Source organism: Egretta garzetta, unplaced genomic scaffold, assembly GCF_000687185.1.
Source record: "Egretta garzetta isolate BGI_Z169 unplaced genomic scaffold, ASM68718v1 scaffold178, whole genome shotgun sequence".
Classification (NCBI taxonomy): Eukaryota; Metazoa; Chordata; class Aves; order Pelecaniformes; family Ardeidae; genus Egretta; species Egretta garzetta.
Genome location: NW_009260506.1, coordinates 84807 through 111198, shown reverse-complemented (window position 1 = coordinate 111198; position 26392 = coordinate 84807). Strand labels below are relative to the sequence as shown.

General features: G+C 35.5%; 1 protein-coding gene across 6 annotated transcripts in view; it reads right to left on the bottom strand.

Annotated features, from left to right (window-relative positions):
- Window positions 1-26392, bottom strand: part of NCOA3 (nuclear receptor coactivator 3) — an 80649-nt gene that overhangs the window by 9650 nt on the left and 44607 nt on the right. For all 6 annotated transcript variants that reach the window (XM_035900124.1, XM_035900123.1, XM_035900127.1 and 3 more), the window contains 14 exons: window positions 21306-21382; window positions 14700-14807; window positions 12870-13042; window positions 11025-11125; window positions 9872-10046; window positions 9136-9324; window positions 8779-8880; window positions 7848-7988; window positions 6545-6692; window positions 5240-5628; window positions 4118-4998; window positions 2428-2563; window positions 1127-1315; window positions 365-604 (listed from right to left, as the gene is read on the bottom strand). In XM_035900124.1, coding sequence (XP_035756017.1) covers window positions 365-604; window positions 1127-1315; window positions 2428-2563; window positions 4118-4998; window positions 5240-5628; window positions 6545-6692; window positions 7848-7988; window positions 8779-8880; window positions 9136-9324; window positions 9872-10046; window positions 11025-11125; window positions 12870-13042; window positions 14700-14797 — 2962 coding nt within the window. In that variant the 5' untranslated portion in view covers window positions 14798-14807; window positions 21306-21382. The remainder of the gene's footprint in view (window positions 1-364; window positions 605-1126; window positions 1316-2427; window positions 2564-4117; window positions 4999-5239; window positions 5629-6544; window positions 6693-7847; window positions 7989-8778; window positions 8881-9135; window positions 9325-9871; window positions 10047-11024; window positions 11126-12869; window positions 13043-14699; window positions 14808-21305; window positions 21383-26392) is intronic.

Genomic DNA, 26392 nt, shown 5'->3' with positions numbered 1-26392 from the left:
ACAGTGAATTAAATTCATCAGAATGCTAATACCTTCAAGTATAACCGTAGATGGCATTTAGTTCCTGGAACTTAGCAGAGAATTACTGGACTAAAGAAATACACAGAAATTATCCCCCAAAAGTCTGGAGACCCAGTATGAAATATCTGCCTACGAAACACACAGATATCACCAGAAGAAAACAAAAAGAACACCAAAAAATCATTAAATGTCCCAGCCAGTGAACAGTAACAGTCTTTATCTCAAAAAACCTTTGGATGAAAACCTAGTATTCTACCAAAACCAGAAAGATTCTGATGATGAATGCTCACTAAGCAACTAGTGAGATTGCGCTAAGTAGGACAATAAAAAATAAAGAACTTACTCATGTGAATCATTTGCTGTTGTAGCATTGGCCTTGTACCGGGTATGCTATTAGAGCGAACGGGCAGCCCAGACATAGAGCCACCCACTGTAGGCCTGGGAAGGGACGCGCTGAACTCGGGTCCTGGTCTCAACATCGAAGCAGAGCTCGTAGGTTCCAATCTGTTCACCTTTGAGTTTGGCAAACCCCAGTCTCCTGACTGATTCTGATTCATCGCTACATTTCTGTTGGGAGCACTTGCTAAAATGAAGAGCAGAAAATACAATAATTTTTCATCTTGAATACGTTACATATTTTGGTTTTGGAATTATTTTTGTTTTGTTTTACCAATAAGAACACCTGAAAATGACAGAGCAATTCACTGAGCTCCTACAAAAGCATCTAAAGCTTACCATGCCAAGTTCTCAATCAAACAACTATATTAATCTAAAAATATTTAAAAATATTAATGACTGACTGCCATCGTGACCTGTTCTTGCTTCTATATATAAAAATAATATGTTAAATCCAAAACTCGAAATACTAAAAAGTAACTTAACTACTAAACCAAACTAAAGTACTGGTAATAATAGACACATGGTAAACAGTTCTTAAAATGTTAGCTAGGGATAATAATTAAAAAGTATTTCTATGCTGATGGTAAAATGAATATTCTTTAATGTTAAGGTTTCTTCTAACCAAAATTCATAGTATAATCTTGCAAAATTTTTACATAAAAACTTTTTCCTTTATATTGAGATAATTTGTACACAATCAACAAACCCAGATTTGCTCCAAAAATTTCCTGGTTTTCAATCCTTCTTGGACTTCCACCCATCAAGTTTTGCTTTTGTAACATGGAGAACGCATTAACATTCCTCGCTGGAGCACTTGAGCCCACAGGACTGTCTAGAGACATGGCTCTACTGAAAGCTGGGCGGGTAGCCTGCACAGACTGGGGACTCCTCATACCTGTTAAAAGAATTAAAAGATGCATGCAACTGTAAGTTTTAAATAGAAAGTGCCATTAATGACTTAAATAAAGAAGCCCGATCTATTTATGGGCACACTTAACCAAGCGAGGAACAGTTATTTTTCTTATGTTCTCACAACAAGAATCACATTTTGAGTGCATAATTAGGACTTTTTACAGGAAAAGCCAAATGCAGTTCCCTTTGGCCCTAGACACAAAAAGGTCCCTTTAAAGTTCTGTAAGGAACCATGTTTTTAACATTTTGAAACACACTAGTATTTCAGACTCCTTGATATATACGAGTGGACTGCCCAGCCTTTGAATAACTCTGACGTGGAGATAGAAACAAGTTGAATAGTTCTGTTTGGAACAGGTTGAATCCAGACGCAGTGTGTTCCTGAGCACACATGGACTAACTAACCCATCGCTGTGCTCCACTGCCAACAGTGTCAGTGGCCTTACATGTTCTTGTACCTGGTTTTGCATTTTTCATTATCCATGTGTCACCTCCTTAGATTACCTCAGCAATCTATTGCCCTATATAATCAAGAGATGACCAACGTTATAAAGGAAGCGATAACTGTAATGATGCCGGTCCATTAGCAAGGTTTTCTTTCCCTCCTACTCAGCTTCCTCCTAAGAAAGGGCATTCCTTTCAATGTCGAGGAGGAGTACTGATTAGAATTTGCAGGCCACAAGACGCTTTTGCATAGAACAAGTAGGAAATCAAGAATTTCCCACCAATCCCCTATTATTTCCCTAGTCATCTATAAGGAACAAAAATTCTCAATTTTAATTTACAACTCAAAACATTTTTCCTGATGTCTTTTCTCTTGAGAAATCTATGTTAGACAAGCCCAGAAGAAACCATAAAATAAGGAACTGAAGTGAACGTTATTGTGTATATAGTAGATGAGTGCTGTCAAGCCAGCTAATAGTGTATATAATAGCTTATGAAAGCATAATTAGCCATTTGGCATTACATTTGTCCTTGAAGATATAGGAGATCAAGAAAGTATTCTCTAATGCTTTGAAGATGCATTATGTTTACATCAGGTAAGAAGAAAACCCTAATTTTAAAACCAAAGTGATATTAGATGAAATTCCTTACCTAATAGGGCATTTCCTTGAAATACTGCTTGCTTTGTTCCAAGGTTATTTCCATTTGCAGATATAGCATTATTGTAAAACTCTGAACTAGTCAGATCACCTAGAATTGCATCCAAATTATCCAAGTCTCCACTCATCTGAAAAAGACACAGTAAAATACCAAGGTTACTTACTATCATATGGCTGTCCTTCAGCTTTCATTTAGCTCCTCGCTAATCTTAAAAGATATAACTGGGAGACAAATGTTCACTGACAGTACCTTAAGCTATCTTTCAATTTCCAAAGAACTTTGGGTATCATTTAGCTACATTTTTTAGAGTATTTTGCTTAGCTGATTTTGAGAATTAGGAGAAACTGGAAGTATACATAAATAAACCAAAATTAATATAAACATTTCAGTCATCACAAATTACAAAGATAAAAACACTAATGACAGCAAACAACGTCGAGAATGTGTACCATTCGCTGATAAATAATATATTTCTCATACACAAAAAGCCTAATTTGATCACTGGTAAACACAACACCACATGAAAAGTACCCACAGATCTTTCTGGGCAATTGGAGCCCTAACCTTCTTTAAAAATTTGTCTTTAAATCAGATGCAGTTTTAACAGAAAAATAATTGCATATATAGTGGATTCATATCTTCACAAAACAAGCTTCTCTGAATATGTTAATCAGATCTCAGGAGCAAGTACTGAAACTACGCACGGGTACTATTACACAGTTGTTAGTGACCTTTCTGTAAGTGGTACTCAAAAGAATATTATAAGGTGTTTCATTTATAGTCAGCTATTAGCCAATATAAAAATCGTGCAGTAATTTTTTATTTACATAGTAATTACTGACTTGGGAAATCCAAGTTCTAAGATATCGACATGTTTCCAGTAAACTCTGCCATAGTGACCAGTATTATTTACTTTGGTGCAGGTTCCAAACATGACTTAGGAACTAAATACAAATTAAATATTATCTATGCTTTATAATTTTAAGAACAGCTGTCCCTAGTAAGTGTACTGCTGCTTTCAGGAGAGTTGTTCCATGGTGATATAGTTCGCTGTATCATGACTTTTCTTGAAATTTCATCTCTACAAACACTGAAACAAATATATATATATATTCATTCGAATGCTGAATATATATGTATTTGGAACAACATTTTCCTTCATTTAAGAAAAAAAAAAGTGCTAAAAAGAATGAATGAACTAAAAGCAATCTATAGCTATTCTAAGTATTACACATTTTTTTGTATTGATTATATTTTGAAAACAAAATCATGTTTTACCTTTTGCTATAGCATTGCCAACTAATTACAGAGTCAGTTACAGCTCCATTTTCTAATAAGCCATAACAATAAACATGTGCGATGTGAAATAGCAGATGTTAAAGACCTGATTTTAAGGAGTAACTTGTAAATATAAGCAACCTTAATTGTACCATAACTTAAAGATAGCATTAGTCCAGGACTTCAATACAGCACATTTGGTTATATACATATCCTGTAGTTCTCCTTCTTTGTGCTTTTTCAGTTACAATAAAACCTGAGCATGTAGTTTCACACCACCTGCACAGAACTTTCTTAGTGATATTTACACACACATACTAAAAAGAGTGTTTTATATTTAGCCATTCACTGTATTAAGAAAATATTAGTTTGTTCACTACCATCATTTTACATTATACTGTACCTCCTCCGCTGGTTCCGTTTTTATTTTCATGTCTTTTTCTTGACTAGAAGTTGGAATTGTAGAACTACTGCATGGTCCCATTTTATTATCCACACTTTCTACTTTAGGCTTCAACTCTTTGGAAAGTGGGTCCTTAACATCATCTTTATCTAATAGATATCTTAGTAAAGCATTGTTTTCCTTCTTCTTTGGGCTCAGTTGTTCCTGTTTGACAGTGCCTTCTCCACAGGGGGCTGTATTACTAGCATCATGATACGTGTCTTTACCAGTAGCTTCAGCTGTGATCTTGGCCACCTCTGCAGGAGAATTACCATTCTGTAACAATTTATGTAAAATCCTATGCTTCTCTTGCAGGAGCGACCCATGCATGTTTGAGGAGGAAGATACCCCTCCAGATGTTGACGAGGAAACTCCTGAAGGACTGGTAACGTTGGTAGAAGATTCTTTACAATTTGAGTCTAAAGGTGAGTTTGATGCTGTAGAATGTCCTCTTTCATCTGAGGAGCACGTGAGTAGCTGAAGCAGTTTTTTATGCCCTTTGCTTTCAGATGGTCCTCTCTGACTTTCAGAAGCCTCCAGATTTCCCTCTTTACTATCTTTTTCACTAAGGAGATCCCTGCTGTTTGACTGGCAGATGGTACTTTCCACTTGGTTTTGTTCACAATACAAACCAGAAGGGCTTTTGGAGTCCTGGGTACTCGTTTTACTTTGCTGAGCTATGCTCATGTTTGGGGAATTATCCAACTTTGGACCCGGTGAAGAAAGCGTTGATAAAAGGGAAGTTCCAACACCCTCACTAATGGCTTGAAGGGCACTAAGAGAACTGCTAGAGAAGGTGCTGTTGCCAGTGTTGCTGGCAGATCCCATTGGAGAGTGCATACCTGTATCACAAGACAGAGATCAAATTTATTAGACTACAGTACTGTCTGTATCTACTTTTCCTTTGGATTATGTATGACTCTCACATTGAGCTAATTATTTTAAAATAGAAATTAGGTATACTGCATTTAAGTAACATATACAAGGTCATATATAGAACAGTTAAAAAGGATGAAAGATGGAATTCAGGTAAAAGTGAGAAAAGATAGCTTTAAAAAAAATCTTATAGCAAAAATAAAGTACCTGTAACTGGAGAAAACTGGTGTGAACTCATTTTTGGACTCCCTCGATTCCTAGGAGATATCATTAGATTCTGTTGGTTGGAAGTTAAACCAGGACTACCATGTGGTGGGCTACTTATAGTTAACCCATAACTGTTGTTCTGATAAGCAGGGGACTGCATTCCAGGTCCAGAGTTCACTGGCCCTATATTACCAGGACCTCCATATCGAGTGCTGCTGAGCTGACCCACTGCATTGGGATCTCCCATACCATAGTTCCTGTTCTGCATTGGCATGCCTTGACCAGGTGACATGTTCATAAGACCACCAACAGAATTTGCGTTTCCAGCCACAGGTGTTCTGATGTTTTGCCCAACTGAATTAGGATTTGGCCGATATCCATTTTGTTCTCTGTAAGTTCAACAACATCCCCAGAAATCCCAAGAAAACAAATTAAAACCTTATTTGGAGTCAAGTGCTACAAAGACAGAATAACATTATTAAATAATTTTCCAAATATTTTTTTTCAAAAAGAGCAGTGAAAATTCAAGCTTCCACAAAAGCAGAACTAAACCAAGCCACTCATTTATTCATTACAGAAGTGCTTGGTCCTTCAGGTGGTTTGAGTTATAAGTACAGACAGTATCACCCCTTCAAAAGGCTTTCATCAACAGTCATTAGTCAGATTTATCAGTTTAAACATCTTCTTTCTTTTACTCCCTTTCTGAGTCAATGCATGACACCATTCTTCTGTGCACACTAATGATGCCCTGAACAACCTCAGCTACTCATTTTTCAGCATCTGGAGGCACTTTAATGCCAGAAGCAGACAGATTCCCTCCAGAGTGGCATTTCAATTATTCTTGCAATCAACAAGAACAGGTCACAGGAAGTGCTATGTAAGATACATTTAGCTTTGAGTCATCAATGATGCATCTGAGGGGGTTTTGTTGTCTTTTTAATTGGTCTGCAATTAAAAAGAGTTAAGCTAAAGCATGTAACTAAGCATTTCTATTTTCAGTGTTTCATCATTATAAATGTTAACCCAAAAGAATAATGAATACATAATACAGGCTCCATGCAGGTACGGGGGAAAAACCTCTCTTTTGACTGTGACTGCCTTTCTGCCACACAGTTGGGAGTGTCAGTGTTAGGCTGACGCATTTATTTGTATGCTACGCCACTCCACTTCCCAAGTTATTCCCTCTCTATTTGAGTTAATCAGATACAATTTTTTGGTATACTATTTTTTTCAGGTATCTTCAAGGTCAGGTATATTTTTTAAAGCTATGACACTTAAATGACAAACAGATAGCACTGTTTTCACCTTTGAAGAAAGTGGGTAGAGACAAATCCATGGCGGTCATTAGTTACAGGATTTCGAAATAATTTACTCTTTGTTTGTGCTGTCACTATAGTACCATCCGCTAAAGAAAACCGATACAATGGTGTTTCAGCATGACCTTGTGTATAAGCTGTAAAGACATAAATATAGTTCATATTTTAAAACACAATTATTAATATGCACGTTACAGATCTTTAACACAATACCCTTCATTTTCTGAAGATTTTAAAATAAAGATAGATAAAAAAAAAAAAATTAAGACGCACCCAAGATAGATATTCAGAAAAGGAACTATGCCACATTCTCTCCTAAATTAGTAGACGGAAAATAAAAAGCAAACAAAATTATTTTGATGATGCAGTATTTTGTGCTCACGATACACAACTGGCAAAGTTCTATATTTGCTAACAGACTTCCAAGGCTAGGTCAGTGGGTTTCCATGGCTTCTCTCTGGGGAGAAGGACTAATCAACACTTAAATATTAATTGCACTAAAAAATGGAATTGAAATTAAACTTGGAAGCCTTCAGATGAAGTATTTTTAAATTTAGAAGTTTTATTTCAATCAAAAAATTGTGCAATCCATTACTTTTAATCTGAGCTCCAAATTTCTTGTTGATTTAGAATTTATTTAATCGCTTAAGCTAAAGAACTTGCAGTGGAATGGAAACTGTCAGTATAAGTTTCTCTTTATTTAACATGCCCTCTACTTGAATTACTTTGTGAATCCTTGTAAAAGACTAGAGTTTAGAAAACTCAGAAAACGTCATCTTTCTTGCTGAAGACAGTGGCTGTACTTTACTTTATCTATCAAGGTTATCAAATTAGCATTACAAAATACATAACACTGGAACACTGAAAATATTTTGAACCCTTGTGTCTTGAATAAGAAAAAGGCATCAACACAACTGTTACCACTTCTAGTGAGCTATCCTTTAACAAAAGAAAGGATCAATTAAAATAAAGTCAAGCTAATGTTAAACACAGGTAACAAGCTAATGATAATTAAGGATTACATATTACTAGAGAAATATAGCTGTCATTGTCATTGCTATACTTATTTGTAGAAAAACAGATTACTTCAGGCTCCCAGATCATGTATCTGGTATTTTCCATGGAAATTGTCAAGAGACACATTAGAAAGCCCAAATATGAGTCACAGGAATTAACACTAACAAAAAACATGAAAAAAATTAACACAGGGAGAATTTAGCATTTTTCTTTTTCAGAAAAAAATGCAGCCACTAGGAAAAGCAGTATGACCAACACTGCAAACAGATTTTTACCTTCATGATAGTGACGTTTGTTTGACCATGACTGTCCATCATTATGGCACAAGAACCTCTGAATACACCGACGAATTATATCTTCAAAGCCTGGTCTCATGGAAGACCGTAATGAGTTTGTATCAATGTTGACAAGTTTGCCTGTAAGAAGAAAGAAAATATACAAGTTAAACTCCTTATGACTATGCCAATCCTTTTGTATAAATATGGTACATTTCAGAAGGCTCCAATATCACCATTTTAATTGTTCATCAGCCTGCCACCAGATTTTGAGTATGCAGATGTTACATCTGTCATGTGAGAATATGATGCTGCTTGTTAAAACATCAATATTCAAAGGGATTTAGATAACCGAATAAAAGGAAGTTAAGCACCCGTAAGTTAATGCCAGAGCTTTAGAAAACAGTATCTTTAGTCTCTGGCTAGAGGCACCCAAAGGATGCACACACAGTAAAATTTTCAAAAATACTGACCAACTACATCCACAAACGAACATCATAAACACTAAATGGCATCTGAAAAAGCCCCATCTAGATTATATACATATTTCAATTTAAACAGCATAAAACACTTTAAACATGTGACAACCATTTGAAATGCTTCCAAGTTAAAACACAAGTAATGCTTTATATCAAGCTGCCAAACACTAACACACTAGCATAAAGACAGAAAATGCGTCCCCTAATTGTTGTGACACCTTGCTGCCAGCAGAGGTATATTGCAAAAACCAGCTGGAAATTCTCAGTAAGAATTCTGCTAGTGACTACAAATACACAATTTATTTACATACATAAGAATTCTGCTAGTGACTACAAATACACATTTATTTACATTTATATGCATACATATTTACATACATGTGCTCTTATTTACAAGAGCACACAGACAAAAAAAGATACCTTCACACCTTCATCTTGGGTACATTTCTCACCTGAAAGATCATGTCTTGTAATAAAGCTCTCTGGATTTGTTGGAAATACCCTTTCTGCAGTTGTGATACGACGTGCCACACAAATCATACAGGACTGCAAATCTGCATTTAAAAAAGAATGATTCTTCTTTAATTTCTGTCCCATTTTATTCTATTAAAGCATCTAATAAAATAGCTGAAGAGTCCTTTGTTGTTAAAATGGAAGTCTAAGCAAGAAGAATTTAAGTTTTTGCGTTCTGTTCCTGCTTACTTAAAACTGGATTTGCAGAAGCTACAGATTTCGTAACACGTACTAAATACCAGAAAGCTTTACTCAGAGATTTCTTTTGCATACAATAATTCCACAGAATTTCCTACCTTCCCCCTCTTCCATCATAGCTCTTGGCTGAGATAAAGCAAAGCACTGCATTGTTTCATATCTTTGACGTGTATCCTGGTGGCTGCCTACATCTTCCAAAAGATCGTGAGAGGTTTTCACCATCATCCGGCAATTGAATGTATGACTCTTCTGTCTAGGTGTTTCATTGGTCCAAGCAACTCCATTAACTTAGAAGAACACAGTAAGAATTTGTAAAGGTTTTATGATAAAATCAATTCATAACTATTTTTCTTAATTTAGACACCTTGTTCCTAGATTAGAGACATTGAAAAATATTTTTAAATGCTTTCTCAGGTGCTTTCTCACCGCTTTACCATCAGTTTTATACCTTGGGAAAAGTAATATTGGGAACTAAGTTAAAAAAACCTCTTTCCTTTATATGACACTTTCGTATTTTAAAAAACAAGCAGGTCCCTCAGCTAGTCTTGTGGCTTTAGGCAACATGTTCCTTTAGTATCCTTGTTTTAAATTACAGGTAAACAAATCACAAAGGCTGAAGTACAGTGTGAATTTCTAGGACATTTATTTCTGGTGGTGTGCTTTAGTAATAACACAGTAATATTTTTAACAAGATTAACATACTTCTATAGTCAAAAATTCTTTATATAAAAAGTAATTTGTTTTGAAAGGTTATCCATTACAAGATCTGTTGTTTTTCTTCTCTGATTGTTTTCAAATAGCCTAGTAACAGTGTAGTAAGTCAGCTTTTCTTACCTGAAGATTTAGGTAAGTTTTTAAGAAAGTCCTTCCGGTCCTCTTCATGTAAGATGCCATAGACACTTGTATTAACCAAATCTTCTTGTTTATATTGCAGATACTGTGTGACGTTTTCTGACACAAATACTATGTTCCCATCTCGATTTACAACAAACAGGAAACCGTCCAATGCCTAAATATTAACATGACAACATATCGCATAAGATACATAGTCTTTAAACTAAACCACATTCAGAATCAGTGTGGGTGATAAATGTCAAGTTACAATACGTGCATTTCTTTTCAAGGGTAGAGCTGAAGTTTTAAATTTTTCTCTGAGGAAAATTGTGTCTGATAAGGAATGATTTCAATATTAAAAATTAATCTGCTCATTTATTATTCCATTGAGCTCTTTCACAGTGAGAACCAGCCTTCTTGTTTCATTCTTGCTTTATTTGAACACAAGATAATGAATTTGTAACATTATTTCACTAGCTGGCAAATTGAAACAAGAAGAAATTCAGTAGAAACAAGTAGTAAGACATGAACATGAAGACATTTCCACCAACAAGTGATGCGATAAGAGGGTCTACTCCTATCTTAAAATACTGTATTTTCTTAACTGAAAGAAAAAATTCAATATTTATGTAAAACAGTTAAGTTTCAAAAGTGCTTTTTAATGGACTTGTAAATATGGGATTGGTTTCCTAGGCCTAAAGAAAAGGTACCTGCTATGTACCTTTTTTTATAATTATTCTTAGGTTATTTTACTTGATGGTAACATCTGTTTAAAATGCTTCACTATTTAGAAACAAACCCCAATGCACTTTGCAAAACTTCACCCATTTATTTTAATGCCTATCCCCTAAATAAAGCACAATATTCCTCGTATTACTAAGCACTGCTTTAGTAGTAATTTGCTAATGACTGCTGGTGAAAGTAAGCACAAGAATATGAGAAAAAGCCAAATGCTATTCTCTTTCATTCTACAGAGAATTTCAGCAAAATTAAGAAAACATGATAGATTTTATTCCTGTCCCTTTCAAACATAGTTCTGTATACTTATTGCATACTATTTATTACTATAGGATTGCAGGCTTTACTGTAATATTTTCACCTGCCTTAAGTATTTATATCCATAGGGACTTACTAGGGCCTAATTTGTACTTGCCTGTAATAAAAGAGGTCCCAATGAATCCTTATCAATAACTCCTTGACCCGTAGAAGATACATCAGCTTTCTGAACATCATCATCATTAGAAACTGCTTTTCCTGAAACACAAAAGATGTATTTCAGTAAAACAACATTTCATATGAAGACCACATTTTAATATTACAAGCCAGACTCTAGGAAGCATGTGCATAAAGGCAAAAAAACCCACAAATAAGAGAGGAGGTCTCATATATTGTTAGTTGCTTAAGACCAGAAAAAATGTCACAGCTACATAATGCCAAACCCTTTGCTTACATAAATTGACTTGACAGTTAAAAGTTGGATCAACTTGGTTTGTGACCAGTATTTCTTCTGTTGCTTTTGGGATCATCTGTCTGATGAATCCCTGTTGAACCTTTCAATGGCCATTAAACACACTCATTATACATCTCTCTTCTTCTGGTTTTATTTTGATATCTCGTCATTGTTGGTCACAGTTTTCAGATGCCATCACCATTGTTCTACAAAAAGGGTTTGGCTCATGTTAATGTATGTGTGCATGCGTGTGTGTATGTATGTATACGTGTGTATGTGCGTATATAATAAAATCATGTTTTAAGAATCAAAATATCCTAAATAAATTGATTGCAGGGGAAGGTGGAATGGGAATCCACACCAGGTAGCAGAATTACAGAAAACAAAGAGTAAATTTTATTCTGTGGCACTTGCTGGCTGGCTAAGCAGATCACAAGAGGAGTAGAGTATCCTAAGGGAAGATTATCACATACTCAACTCTATAATGAAATAGAAATATTACATTAGAATACACTATGTTACACTATAAAAAGCTTAAAAACAGAAGTTAAGATGAAGTGTTTCAGAATTGTTTTAACATGTTTTCAAAAGATGCAGCAATTTACCAGGACAGGTAAAATATACACCATAGCTCACTTCATTTTTTAAATACTTTACCATACAAAGGAAATAACTCGGCAGGCTATAGTCATTTGGGGGTAGGTGTGGGGAAGGAGGGAGGGATTTTAAAAAAAAGTATATTTATACACCACTCACTACTACACATTTCAAAAAACACATTTTGCATATACTTGTTCATTAAAAAGAAAAATTACTATACCACTTAGGTTTACACTGGCTGACAAAAATTACCAAAACTTGATGCACTGCTGTTTTCTCCTTCGCTGACTTAACTATATCATGAGTATGGTCAAATGCACTATGTAATTATTTGATCTCAAGCTAAATGCATTTTAAATATGTTGGAGTCCAATACTTAAACATTTAGGAAGCATGTCTTAAACAGGACAAGAAAAGAAAGCCAAGTCCATAGAAACACAATAGGAAAAAATAGCAATAAAAATTAACATATCTGAAAAGAAGTGCGCCCCATAAGAAACTAGGTATTTTTAAAGAAAATAATTTCAAAGAATTAAAGTCCCTTTAAGCATGAAGTCCTTAGAAGTAAAATACAACAGTATGTATTCTTCTTACCAGCAGGTATTTGGTATATTGTACCAGCTGGTGGTACAACATTATCTGGTTTTAGTTTCTCTGTGGACTATCTCAAGCTTTCCCAGACTTTTCAGGAAATTTACAAGAAAGGCCATAGAAAGTTTTAACGCCCTGATTCCCCAATAAAAAAAAGTGATGGTAAATACTTGCTTACTTTTAAACAGAAAATCATTTAAGGCATATTAAAGGTTTGGTTCAAGTCAAAAGCCTGAAGACTTTCTCAGCTACATGCTATTGTGAAAAACACTACTCAATTTCCCAAGTAACTACTGCTTTGGAAAAGGAATCACAAGAAAATTAAATTATTTATTTTGTCTTAGCAGGGAACTGTACCTTGCTCTTTTATCTGTCGAATCTGTCTCACGGTTTCTTTTAAAATAGCACATTTGTCTGGTTTGACATTGAAATTGTCAATGTCACTCAGATTAGCAGATATCAGTTCAGCCAGTTCTTCAATGTATTTGCTTTCCTGCTCACGCCGACGCTTCTCACCGCTGCAGGTCAGACTAGGAACCAAAAACATCATTTCACATACTTACATACCATCATATACAAGAGCTGTGCTCACTATGTGAACTTTACGGTTACCTACCTATTAAACTAGGTAGTAGTTAGTCTTCCAGCAAACACAAATCTGAAGGGGGTGTGTGTGTGTGTTTTGTCACACTGCTCTTTGGGTTGGGTTTTGTGGGGTTTTTAAGAATTTTAAGTACAAATTTATCTTAAGAGGATATGAGAAAGTTACTTACCAAAAAAATCCTCCTGTGATAAATTATCTATCATTAAATGTATTGAAAATAGCAATTGCCTGTTATAAAACTGTAACACTCATACAGAAAGTGTATTTTAACCTTAAAAGTTACTTTAGATTTGTTTATAATTTATTAGACAAATGAAATGGGATTTTAACATTCTGTGAAATCCCTTTGGTTTGCTTGTAACAAGCTGACTACAGATGACCTCAGAGAAATTTCTAGGCATCAGGGTAAAAATGCATCTCAACATCCAAGAAAATCAGAACCATGGACAACCTAATGTTGCTGGATAAACTCTCTCTCCAAAATTAAGGATTAAGGTGTTGAGTAAAGACACCTTCTACAGCCTAAATCAGCAGAGAGAACAGTGTCATACACAGAGTATACCAAGAGTAGGAGAAGGAGGACTCAGGAGAAAGGGAAGGGGCAAGAATGGGCACATGGAGGGAATCAAAAGAATGAATATTCTTTGAGAAGAGACCAAGTGAAAGAGTTAGGAAAGTATGCATGGACCAATACTGGAGAAAAGAAATACATGACAAAGCAGGGGCTTGAAAGATAAAGAAAGCTAATGAAGGGTGACTGAAAAACAGAATTCCTGAATGGACAGACAGACACTGGAGAAAAGGAAAGAGAAATTGGAATAGAGGACACTCACAAAGAGATACTTGGGATATGGTGGGAGAATCTGAGGATCTCATACACAGTCTGTTGTACGATGGAGATAATCAGCATGGGACAGTGGGAACGTATATAAAAGGGAGAAATATGAGTACACGTGATGCCTGGTATTTTGGTGAAACTGAAGACAAATTTAATAAAGGTTAATACTCTGTGGGAACAAGAACATGAAAGGATAACACAGAACCCTTAATGTGGGGCAGAAAGCAATGAGGTTGGTGGGAACAGAAAACTGGTTCCCTCAGATAGCAATCTCTGACAGAGTTGAGTAAGGGGCAGGAAGACAGCATGGAATGCCAATGTTTGAGATGAGCTTGCAAAGAGCTAGTCTGGAGAAATGAAGTAAAAAAAAAAGTGCTTAGCCTATTGCAGTATTCTGTGCTGACCATAACTACCTGAAATGAGGCCTACCAAATCAATTACCAGGTATAAGATACTGCCTTTGAAATTTCTGTGAAGCAAGAAGTTTTTCTTCTTTTGCCTTGCAATCACAGCTGCAAACAGTGATTCCTTACATGTTCACTCTATTAAGATTTCTGCAAGAGTCTAATTATAGAGCATAGTTCATCAGCTTTGGCATATTTACACATAAGAGTTAAGTTTTATATCTTCACAACAGAAGCTGGCCTAGAGAATTGAACAAAACTATTAGTTAGAACTTACTCTAAACTACAATGAAAACTTGAAAAATATTTTAAAAACTCTTAATACAAAAAATTAAACCTACCTTGCACCTGGTGTATCACAGGGCAATGGCTTGCGCTTCCTTGACTCATTGGTAAAGCTATCCAAGGAGTTTTCTCCTAATCCACTCATCTTGACCATGCATCAGCAACTAGAAGCAATAAGAACTGTGAATATACCTCTCAAAATAATAATTTAAAGCATAGAGAACTTATCCAGATAAGTTATTTATTTTTATTAGCCTTATAAGTTAGCATTTTTACTGGAAATCCATATACCTTTTTATTATTAAAAAATATTTTATTACCATTTTTTAAAATCTATTTTGTATCTTGCCAAAACATAGGCTTACAAAGCTTTATATCAATGTAAGCAAAAATAAATAAAAAAAATTGATTTAATTTTATTCAAACAGAGATATTTAAAGTTTTGCACCATAGTACTGAGACCACTGTATAGCTCCAATTTGTCTGAAAATAAGAAGATTGAGTCTCAGTGTTTTAATGTATTTTTAGATAACTTGAAAAGAAAGTGGTAAATTAATGGTATGCCAAAATGTAGTTAAATACTAAGGCTAAAGTTAGATACCACTAAAAAAAAACGCAAGACATACTCTAAGGCAATGAAGGATGGGTGACCAGAACACTGAAAATACAGAAACGTTGAGTAAAATTTCCTTTTCTATACTCTTCTTTTTTCTCTTTGTGTAATCTAACCACTGCAGCCACCAATAGTTGTCATCTTTAGGAGTAAATCAGTAGGCTTAAATGAGTTTCACACTTGGCCCGGTATAAAGCCAACAGATTACTATTATCTCTAACTCAACAGATTACTATAGTGTTAACTTCACATCCCTTGCTAAACCTTCTAAAATAAACAGAGTTTTCTAAAACTCTGAGGACAAGCAAAATTTCAGAACTCTTTCAACTCTATTGCTTTTGCATGAAAGATTGGGCCATAATCCAATAAAATAATAGGTTGCTTTTGTTAAAGTCTAGTTATGTTAAACAAGCCTGGCAGATCATATATGCACAACACTCATCTCCCTTCACTCCACAACAGGAAAAACGAACGCAGTCACAGGGGAGAGAAGGCACCTATACCAGAGCATTTTAGAACATAATTAGAATTATAAAATAATCTAATAATGTGTATTTATTTTTTTGTACCACAACGACACCAAGACACATATGGGCAGTTAGAAGTTTAGCATTATTTCATCCTTTTTACAGAAATTTGCAAATTAAATGTACATTTACAACCTAGTTCAATCTGCAGTTCTTTGTACCATACAGGAACAGCAGGAACTTGTCTTAAACATTTAGGTAAAAGAGTTACACTTGTTAGCTGGAGAGAAACTTTTCCATAACATATAACCCAGGCACGAATATATCTTTCAGGGAAAAAAAGTTCTTTAAGGATCTCCACAAGCAAAACCCACTGTTACGACAGTTATTAAAAAAAACTGGTTTAGGATGACCAAATTGCTGGGACTCGGTGATCCATATCACAAGAACACGGAACTGACCGACACACTTTTATCTAAACGAAGTTTATGTTAAGGTATCAGAGGCCGGAGGCCAACTGACTTGAAGCAGCTCTGCAGAACAGGATCTGGGCACCCTGGTGAACAAGAAGTTAGCGAAACACAAGTCAGCGGTGCACCCTTGCAGCAAAGAAAACCAACCCCTTAGGCACCTCGGACACTAAGTGCTTCCAGGACAAGGCATCTAAAGAAAAGAAAGAAGTGTGTGTATTACTTTTGAGGCACTAACCTTGACTGATTGGGTTTTTTGCTTACTGGCTTTTTGTGGAAAAAAAGAAATAATACTGCTACAAGTTCTTTCTAAAGTCTAAACTGAAAGGGCAAAGGCACACAAGAACGTATTTGCATGAAGCAGCATGGGGGTTGCTTGCAATAGCTGATACTGTTATTGTAGGATGTTAGCTATGGGTGGAGAATTTAAAAGGACATTCTCACATCAGTACAAACCTTTGAAAGCCAGACAGGACAGAGGACTGCTGGCTGCACTGTGGAGCGAACACTGGATTACTCTGGCAATGTACAAAGCTCAGAAGTAAAATGGCACCTCTTTAAGGCGCAAGTTCTCTTTGCAGCTAAGCGAATTTAACAATGTTTAATGTAAAATGGTATTCATAAGCAATCGTCATCCCAATTGATAGGCATTAGGAGAGGAAAGATAATATACTTTGTACATCACAATAAAATTAAAACCAACAGTAAAACATGATCTTGTATTTGAAATAAACAATTACAAAAGATGCCTAACTCCGTTAACTGTGGTCATGGGCCGCACGGATAAGAAGTTGGTTTTACATCTAAATATTTGATACAAAACCAGGATGAGTAAGACAAACCCAATATACAGAGAGGTGGAAGAGCAAGCCTGAAGATTTTTATTCAATCGTGTATTATTCCTTCAGGGCAAAAACCTCTCAGATACATTTATAGTGGCCCACCTTGTGTGACGTTCAAGAAAAATATACTGTTAAGCCACTAGATGACAGTAGAGCACTGAATATCTGCAGGAATAGTATTTTCTTCAATTAAGCAGCTGAATGAAAAACTACTCATCTGAACAAGTAAGCAGTTTCAAAAACAGATTATATAAACAGGCTATGATCATGCAAAAAGCAGTTGATTATCTGAAGCTCAACAGAACATATGACTCAAAGGCCTTATACCTACAGACCTCCCAGCTAAGGCTGAAAATCCTGGGAGTCATTCTGTGGGTGGCACCAGCACAGGCTCCAGGATTGGTGCTTCCCTCCCTGTAACTGCACTCACAGGCAGAGCATAGGGCTGCGGGGTTAAGAGCTACTGCGGAAAGAGAAAGGAAGAGCTTAAAATATAAGACTTAAGGATAACTCAGGAAGGGTGTGGGCACAGCAAGTATGTCAGAAGCCAAGAGTAAATTCTATTTAAGAAGAGGAAAGATTTAAAATATAGTTGAAAATTTCAGCTAGGACAGACATTTCACTAGAACAGAAGTTTGCAGGTAACAGGGTTGCATTTAATGATTTAGAATGGAAATGTGATTTCTGGTTTAACATCTACCTGTACTGACAGATAACTCATAATATGATTAAATAGAAAAACAAAATTATTACATTTTGTCTCAGAAACATGATACATATCAGAGAACACAACCCTTCTTCCATTTACAAAAACCTTTCAGTGCCTAAATACAGAAGCTTGGAGAAGGAAGGAAAAATGAGGTAATTTGTGTAGGCTGTTTCCCTACTATTACACCCAAGGAGCTTGTGGCAGTTTATTCATGGCTGAAGCTGCAGAGCTCCTGCACGTGTATCTTCCTGTCCCTGAGTGCTGTTACAAGCCGAGAAGGCGTGCAATGCCTCGGACAACCCTGCGACTGCTTAGCTAAGGACAGTACAGAAGCTGCTTCCCAACACAGATGGATTTACAGTACAAGTTGTTAACAGTCAAACTAATCTCCCTGCTACAGGAAATATTAGCAAAAGAAGCCATTATTCAGTGAATTAACAATAAAATAAATCACTAGTTAAAAAGTGCCTGGTGTTATATTTATTCATTGAATATGAACCTATAATTTCTAATGCGCTAAAAAGTTTTACTCCAAGAAATCTATTCTGGGGGTTTGGGGGGGGGGGTCCTGAAGTTAATCATTATTTTAAAAAACGTTTTTACACTAAAAGCAAACAAATTTAACACCGCCATCTTTGTAAACTTACTTTCTGAGCTAATGGGCAATAGCCTTATTTCTGGCTCATGAACCTATAATGCTGGCTAGAAAGACTCCTCTGCTAGTTATACTGCACAATGTTATCTACCAAAGCAAAGCATTTTTAAAGGAAAGAATTACACATGAAATTCTTTATATTATTTGTGCAATTAAAATAAACCTACAAACTAGCTTAATTTGACTCAATGAATAGCTCAGTTACTACAGAAAAACAGGCAAATATAAGAAATTATGTTATATTTTAGATAAAAATAAATTACCCAAAACACAGGAATGATAATCTTCCATCATAGAATATTATTCTTACTCAGAAAAACGGAAATACAGATATTACAGCAACCACTTTCATGAAAAATCTGACAATTGTTCTGCTCTTTTTTTCTTGAAAGTTACACGTATAAGTTCAAAAAGTGGATGGCAAACCGACTGCATAGGATAACTAACAGTGGGGACTGCGTGATGAACTTGAGCCATCCATACACACTATTATGCACTTTTTCAGGGGAATTTATATGCAAGTCTTTACTTAAAATGCAAGAAGCTACAGCAGATTGATTACATATGAGGATGAAGAAATGTTGAACATAAATTCTATCCGGTGATAAATAGCTTTTTCTAAAATTTATCTGTTCCTAGTTTATATAATCTATAGAGCTGATTTCTTGGGACTGCCAAATTTTAAACCCAGATACTTAATGAGCAATAATTCCTATGTATATAATATTTAAATGTTTGCTAATCTGATGTCATCAGCACCAGCAATTAACTTTCATTTCTGAATTAAACTGCGCATGTTATTCCACTGTATTAGAATGGTTTGTCATTTTCATTGTACATTTTATAAAATAAATGCATCTTATGCTACACTTCATTGAAAACAATGACACAAAGCCACACTTTGTTCTGTCCAATATGATTTTCCAAAAATTATTTGGAAAAACCAAAGCCCTAACTCTTGCCAAATAATTTAGAAAAGTATACATTTGTATGAAATACAGTGTTAAAGAATGTTGAAGTTGAATGGAAGCAAGCACATCCAGAGCCCTCCAGAGTTTATACTTAAAGCAAATTTGAGAAAAACCAAGATGACATAAGAGATGGAAGTACTGGTTTCTGCATTACAATTTGATTTATCTTTTCAGATATAATCCTAAATTTTCCAAAATTTATCTCACATATCAAAAAGGGGAAACAAGAAGACAAAAAATAACAAAGACCTTTTTGCTCATAAGTAAGTGTGTTGAAAAAACATTTGTCCTTATTAATAAGGTGCACATGTCCACATCCTTTGCAGTGTACTATATGCTTTTCACGTCAGGTCTGTTTGTTTCTCAGTGAAATGAGAGATGGATTGTTAAAAAGGTACTGGGTTTTGCGCGTGACAGGTGAAACAAGTTCTAGTAATCATTAATCCATCCATTGCAACAATGTATGTACAGCCTTACAAACAAAACCATAGAATTTTTAAAAAATCATCATCATTTAGGACTAGCATTTTTCAACCTGCCAGGGTTTCAATATTTTGGCAGGCTAAAAAAACCAAAACTTTTTTTTTTCTAAAATTCTGTCCCAGGCTACCAAGAAAAGGCCGACAACACAGTAGGTTTGAAATCGGGAAAGTTCCTGAAGCCATTCCCTAGAGAGCATTCAAGTCAAAAGGACATCACGAAGTACTAAGCACAGTAAGCAGCAAATTTTCGGCTTCATACGACAGTTTCTTCCCTGGTCTTACTTGACCCTGACACGCATTGGAAAGCTACTAACTTAACAAGATTCATTAGAACACTTCCTGCTAGTTTGTCTTTCAATGCACTGGTTTCCTTCCCCAACCCAAGCATTATTCCCTCATGCCCAAGTTCTCAGCAGTTGTAGATGAAAGACCTATTCAACAAAGAGGACATGGCAATCGGGAAGGTTTTGTCCTAACAGGGGCCCAAAAATATAAACAATAGATGGTTCAGATTTAGGTTTTGTACTTGTTTAGCTGAAAGAGTTGACCACACATACATGCAAAAAACCAAAACCCACAAAGCACAACCATACAATACCAATTAAAATACATGTAACTATTTTAAAAATCGTATTAGTTGCATAAAAGTATTTTTAGCACTTAAACCATCAACTTTTCCCTATAATAAATATATGTACTCATGGTATCTTGCATGCTTCGAAGCTCTTCTGCCTGAGCTGATTTCTTGTTTGAAAAATCCACTGGGGAAAAAGCATAAATTGGCTCTTAGCATTCCCCAGAATAAGCCAATTACGAAGAATTAAATCAAACCAGTCCTTTTCAATAAAGCATGAAGATGGTCTGGAGTTTTTTAATTGTATATAATGTTAAAATATTAAATATAATTTTCCTTTCTAAACACCAAGATGTAATTAACATTTTTTTAAGATGCAAATTGTAATAAATTACCTGGCTTATGCTAAGAATAGCCCCAAATATTTAAATTTTATTCGATATAAATAAAACTAGAGGGCATCCCATTCAGCAACTCCATATTCTTAGTCAAAATTCATTATTTCAAACTCATATTTCCCTCAAACACACACATATATAAATTATGATAGCTTTCCAGTAAAACTTCTGATTCAAAATATCCCTGAAACTGTGCAAAGATTCTTTTGAAGTAAGACTGACCACAGAAACAATTAATGTTCCTATTGACACAGACAGGAATCCACAAGAAAACAAACTCACTTTCTGGCAGTAGTGAAATAAGGTTTTTCTCTTTTTTTTGTTTGTTTGGTTTTTTTTTTTATTCTTTCTTCCCTCCCACCCTTTTCTCCTTTTTAAGAACATGCTTCTTACATACTTACGTGGTAAACTGTAGCTTTAAAAATGGTAAGGGAATAGCTATTTGGGTACATATAGTCCAAGTATGAAATCAGTCACTTACTTGTCCTTAGCAAACATTCAAGCACAGCATATTTTTCAGAGGACCTTCAGAATCAGAAGTCATTTTAAAGTCACATCCTGAAAAACAAAAAAGGCTGTACTTTAAAAAAAAAAAATGGTACTTGCTTTTCAACTCTCTCATCTAATATTAATAATCTTACCAAAAAGTAAATACTCAATATTGAGATATTTTAACGTTAAATGAGTTTAAAATTCACTTATAACAACTGTAACTGTCATCTCTACTACATGCTAAACAGGTCAAAAGTCTGAATCTTAGCATCAGAAATGCCACCCAGTAAGTCAGATTTCCTTTCACATAAGAACTAAACATATTTATTTTAAATGTCGGGTTTTCTTTTTTAATTTGGAAGAAATAATGAAATTGTAGATATTTGAACTTAGTAACTTTTAAACCTTAATATAAAAAGCTGCAGCCCCAGATGAATTATTTTGTAAAGTTATGACTGGCAAGGAGGAATTAAGGGCATAGCCACTCCATGGCAGCCTGTACACACTGCTTGGTACATCATTATTATGGGAGAATAGCAAACTGTTTTCAGAGCTATGAACACTCAGGTTTCTGTTACTCCATTTTTCTACAAAATTCTAGGAGCGATTATTCCATAATATCATGCATTTGATACAAGGTATGATTAAGTGTACTAATTAGTGAGATTCTGGGTCTCTATAGAGAATTACAGTAACTTAGGAGTAAGTTTTAAACAACAGCTGTGTGATTGAACTGATCTACTGAAAACTGCTTAAAGCGCTACGTAAAGCAGAGGCTGTTCAAGCTAATTAGAAAAATAAATTGCTCTTGGGAAATATTTATGAGACATTCACATGTAAGCACACACCATAGTCCTATCCAAAATCAAGAGTTTCAGAATTGATACTTCTACCCAGACTACTTAATAGGTAATAACTAGCAGGTAGGTAAAGAAGTTTTACTCAAGTAGCTCATTTCTTAAGAAATTAAACTGAAGATTTTCATATCAACTGGTTGCATATGCATTCATCTGCTGTTTTAACCATCCCTTTGACAATACTGGTAGTAGCTTTATTTACATGAACTGGCATTACCAATTAGAAGGTTGATTGACAACGTGGTCACGTAAGAGTAAGCATCAAGAGTAAACTGTCTCCTAATTAAAGACTTCTATACACCATTTTATGCTAAATCAACCTCTGCTCATCATGCAAACCAGAATAAAAGCATAAAAAAAGAAGAAAAATCTAAGAAATCTTAAGATGCCGTATCAGAAACATTTGGACATCATGAAAAATTAAATCCTTCAGCTGTTAATTTCTGTAAAAATGCTAAACCTGACCTATACTACCCTCAGTGGTAGCTTGCTATCTGGCTTTCCTGGGACGGTCTTACACCCAACAAGGGCTATTTTCTGATGTCTCCACTGATCAGAATTTATGAAACAAAAAGGTAGCATAAATTACATTCAATATTCAGTCTGATGTGCAAGGTTTTTTTTTCCCCAAATTTCTACAACAGCTTGATGAACTGTAAATGCACCTGTGCAAGAACAGGAACAGTTCAACAGGATCACAAACAAGAGTCTCCCTAAGAACCTGACCTATCCAGGAGATATGAACAGCACAAAATCACTTAAAGGTGGGAGATTCAATACCCACAAGTATCAAAAGGATTCTGTATGACTGGAAATGCAAGGGGAAATACAAGAATCCTGAAAATGGATTAACTGAAGATCACATAAAAATCTTAACTCTATTCAAATTAGTTGCAGGATATTTCCTTTATATTCCTCGCAAGTTCATTCTCTCAAATTCATTCCACATCAATATCCGATGTCAATATGATGTCAATATTTGAGCTACTTAAATAGAAGACTGAATACAACTTCTCAAAGCACTGCCGTAAAATAACTAAAAAATAACCTTATGAATAATCTGAAGGCTCTTGAAGGCTTAGAAAAGCATCTAGAGTAGCATTTGCACTGATTTGGTCTGGCCAAACACTGAAGAGGACTGTCCTATGAGAACTGTCAACCACAAGAGCAACCTAGAACAGAATTTAGAATCTCTCTCTAACAGACCAGGATGAAATAAAAACAACCCGAAGTAAGGATGAAAATCCTACCCAGTAAACCAAACAAAAAGTTAACACCAAATAGGCTACAGTAAAATTTTGCCATATATAAAATTAGACCTCAAGTTAGTACCACTACAAATAAAACAGGATATTAAAATTCTATAATCTAGTAAGTCATTACATTGTTACCATCTACAAGATTTAAATGAAAAAATAAAATACATCCCTCTTTTTCTATAATACTTGAGCTACTCCTGCTAATGAAAGCCTGAACGCTTACATATTGACAGTTGAGCATTCAACTCTGTTATCCCTACTCTAAACCTACATGCTTCTGAGTACAGAGATAATAGCCAACTTCTTAACTTTTTAAATAGAGTATTTTATTTCAACATTGTTTTCTATTCTGCTTCACATGAATTCAGGTTATCAGAGTCATTCACTAAGCGATTGCCCATCTCAGAGCCAGTATTCTGCTAAAAAGCCGGGCATCTGGGGCTGTGCGGCTCCTCCATCAGCTCTCACCCACACCAGCACCACGTTCAACACGTGAGCATGCTATTTCCTGCCTAAAAACTGCTCAACCAAAAAACAAGTGCTTACACAAAAACATCGTTTGGCATGTTTTGATCTCAGTGAGCTCAACATAGTGGTCTTCGACTGATTTCCCCACTTTCACAATGAGCTACAGAGACACTCAATTTGCACCACATAGAAATCAGGCATCCAGCATAGCCTGGCTACCAAATTTAAGTGTACATATGGTCCACTTTTTGAGCCAATTTTTAAAACACATAAAAGAAAGAAGATTACATTAGCTTTTGGATGGGATAGCAAAGTGACAAGCCATATTGTTGCCTGTAGCACAGACAACAACAATATGACAGAGAGCTAAAGCTACACTGTTTTTAAGGTTAAAAACATACATATATATATTCATAGTCAAACGTGCCAGATATGGTAAACACAGTGGTTACTTTTTAAAAGAAGACATAAAAAGGACTGTATCTGTAACCCTCCTTAAATGTTGTAAACGTAATTAATATGCCTGTTTAAAAAAGAAATTAAATACAATATATTCCACTTTAATCTACAGTACATAAAACCAACATATTTTTAAACCTCTGGAGGAGGGGGGAAAACACAGCAAATAAAAAATGCCACTGAACCTTAACTCTAGCTTTGTGAATCTGAAAGCACAATGTAACAAACTACAGAAACAGACCATGAGGCTCAAGTACACCAAGTTAATAAAGAGGTTTTGGTGCACTGGAACTATTTTGTACTAAAAAAGTCTTATCTTTTAAGGTTAAAACAGCTACACTTACATTATGAAGCAAACAGCAAATTCTATTGTTAATTGTATTGATACATCATTATCCTAATGTAGCACTTCCATCAGTACAATAACTAATAAAACACTATTCCAGAACATATGCATCTGATCATTCTCCACTCTTTTTTTTTTTTTTCCCCACCCCCCAATATTTACTAGGTAATAAATAACTGACTCAGAGACTTCACTGAATCAGGGCTGCCAAGTTTTAAAAAAAAATAAAAAAATAAAACAATAAAAGATGCCATCTATAATCTGGTAGCCAGTGAAGCACACCTTGTTGCAACATGTTAAATAATCTTAACTCAGCACACATCCTATTTGTATTATACGTTCCGGTTTAGGGAGACTATAATTTTTGAGGCCTTGTCAGGTTTCATTTTCCAATTCCCCTGCAGTGTTTAGTAAGCGCTCTGCATTCCTGGGCTATTTTTCAGACACGACAATTAACTTGAGCCCTGTTCACTTTGAATGTATTAAAATGACAGGACACTTTCAGTTACAGGATGGTCAGAGGTAGAACACACTCGGCGTGCGTCTCCTGTTCCTCTGATGAATAATGCGTGTGCTCTATTTTTGGAATGTCATTACTTGTTAATTTGTTTCCTATACGTCCCTGTTTGCTAGTCACAGCAATAGATACAGGACCCTGCTATAACAAACAAAATGCATGAAAGAGAAAAGGGGGGCTCCAGCAAACTCACTGTTGGGAAAAGACTGGTCTTTTCCTTATGCCTTCACCAAACATTGCAGAACACTTGTAAAAATTTCTCACCTGCCAGCTTCTGCACAAAGCCCCATGGTACGGCACTCACTGCGCCTCGTCACGGATCCAAAGGCACGTGAGCTGCGTTCTGGGCTCAGAACAGATGCTTCCCTGCCAGCCCAGCTGTGCAAAGGTGCCTAACTCACCGGGCTAGATGTGCGTGTCAGGATTCAGCTCTTATAGGTCAAATGCAGTTGGGCATGATGCAGCCACACCTCCTATTTGCATGACACTGGCAACAGGAGTCAGTGTGCTCAAACACAGCAGGACAAAAAATATTGCAGGTGGCCCTTAATCTTGACTAATTTCCAATATACTGTACTAAAAGAGGTAATTTGGGCTTTCAACATAGCTGATGGCACCAGTCAAGTGTTTTTAGACTATATTTTACAATGGTTTTAACATAGGTAAGTCCTTACAGACAGGTATCTGGAAGAGTTAGTAAACAGTCATTTGAAAAAATAATTTAAAATTTAATAAACATATAGAGAAAGAAAAAATCCCTACCTCAAATACCACAAAGAAAGATGTGATGTCTGGGCTACTATAATGGGACTTGACAACTACGTAACTGGCAAGAAACCACAGAACACCACCATTCTTTTCTGCACATCCAGACACTTTAACAGCAGAAGAAACTCAGGTAAGTCAGTAGCTGACTGAAATACATATGGTCTGCTTAGGTTTTGTATTAATATTTAATGAAGTTCTGAAAGCAGAACACACTTCTTCCCATCATCCTTGCCAAAAACAGTGGGTACTATGGAAAGAGATTGTACTGACCTGTACACAAACCTCTCTACTATTACTAACAGCAATAAAATTCTAAAAAATAGAAAATTTACATAAAAAGTGTTCCATTTACAAGACAAAATACCCTTGTGCCAGACCTCACAAGAGAATACCAAGATAACA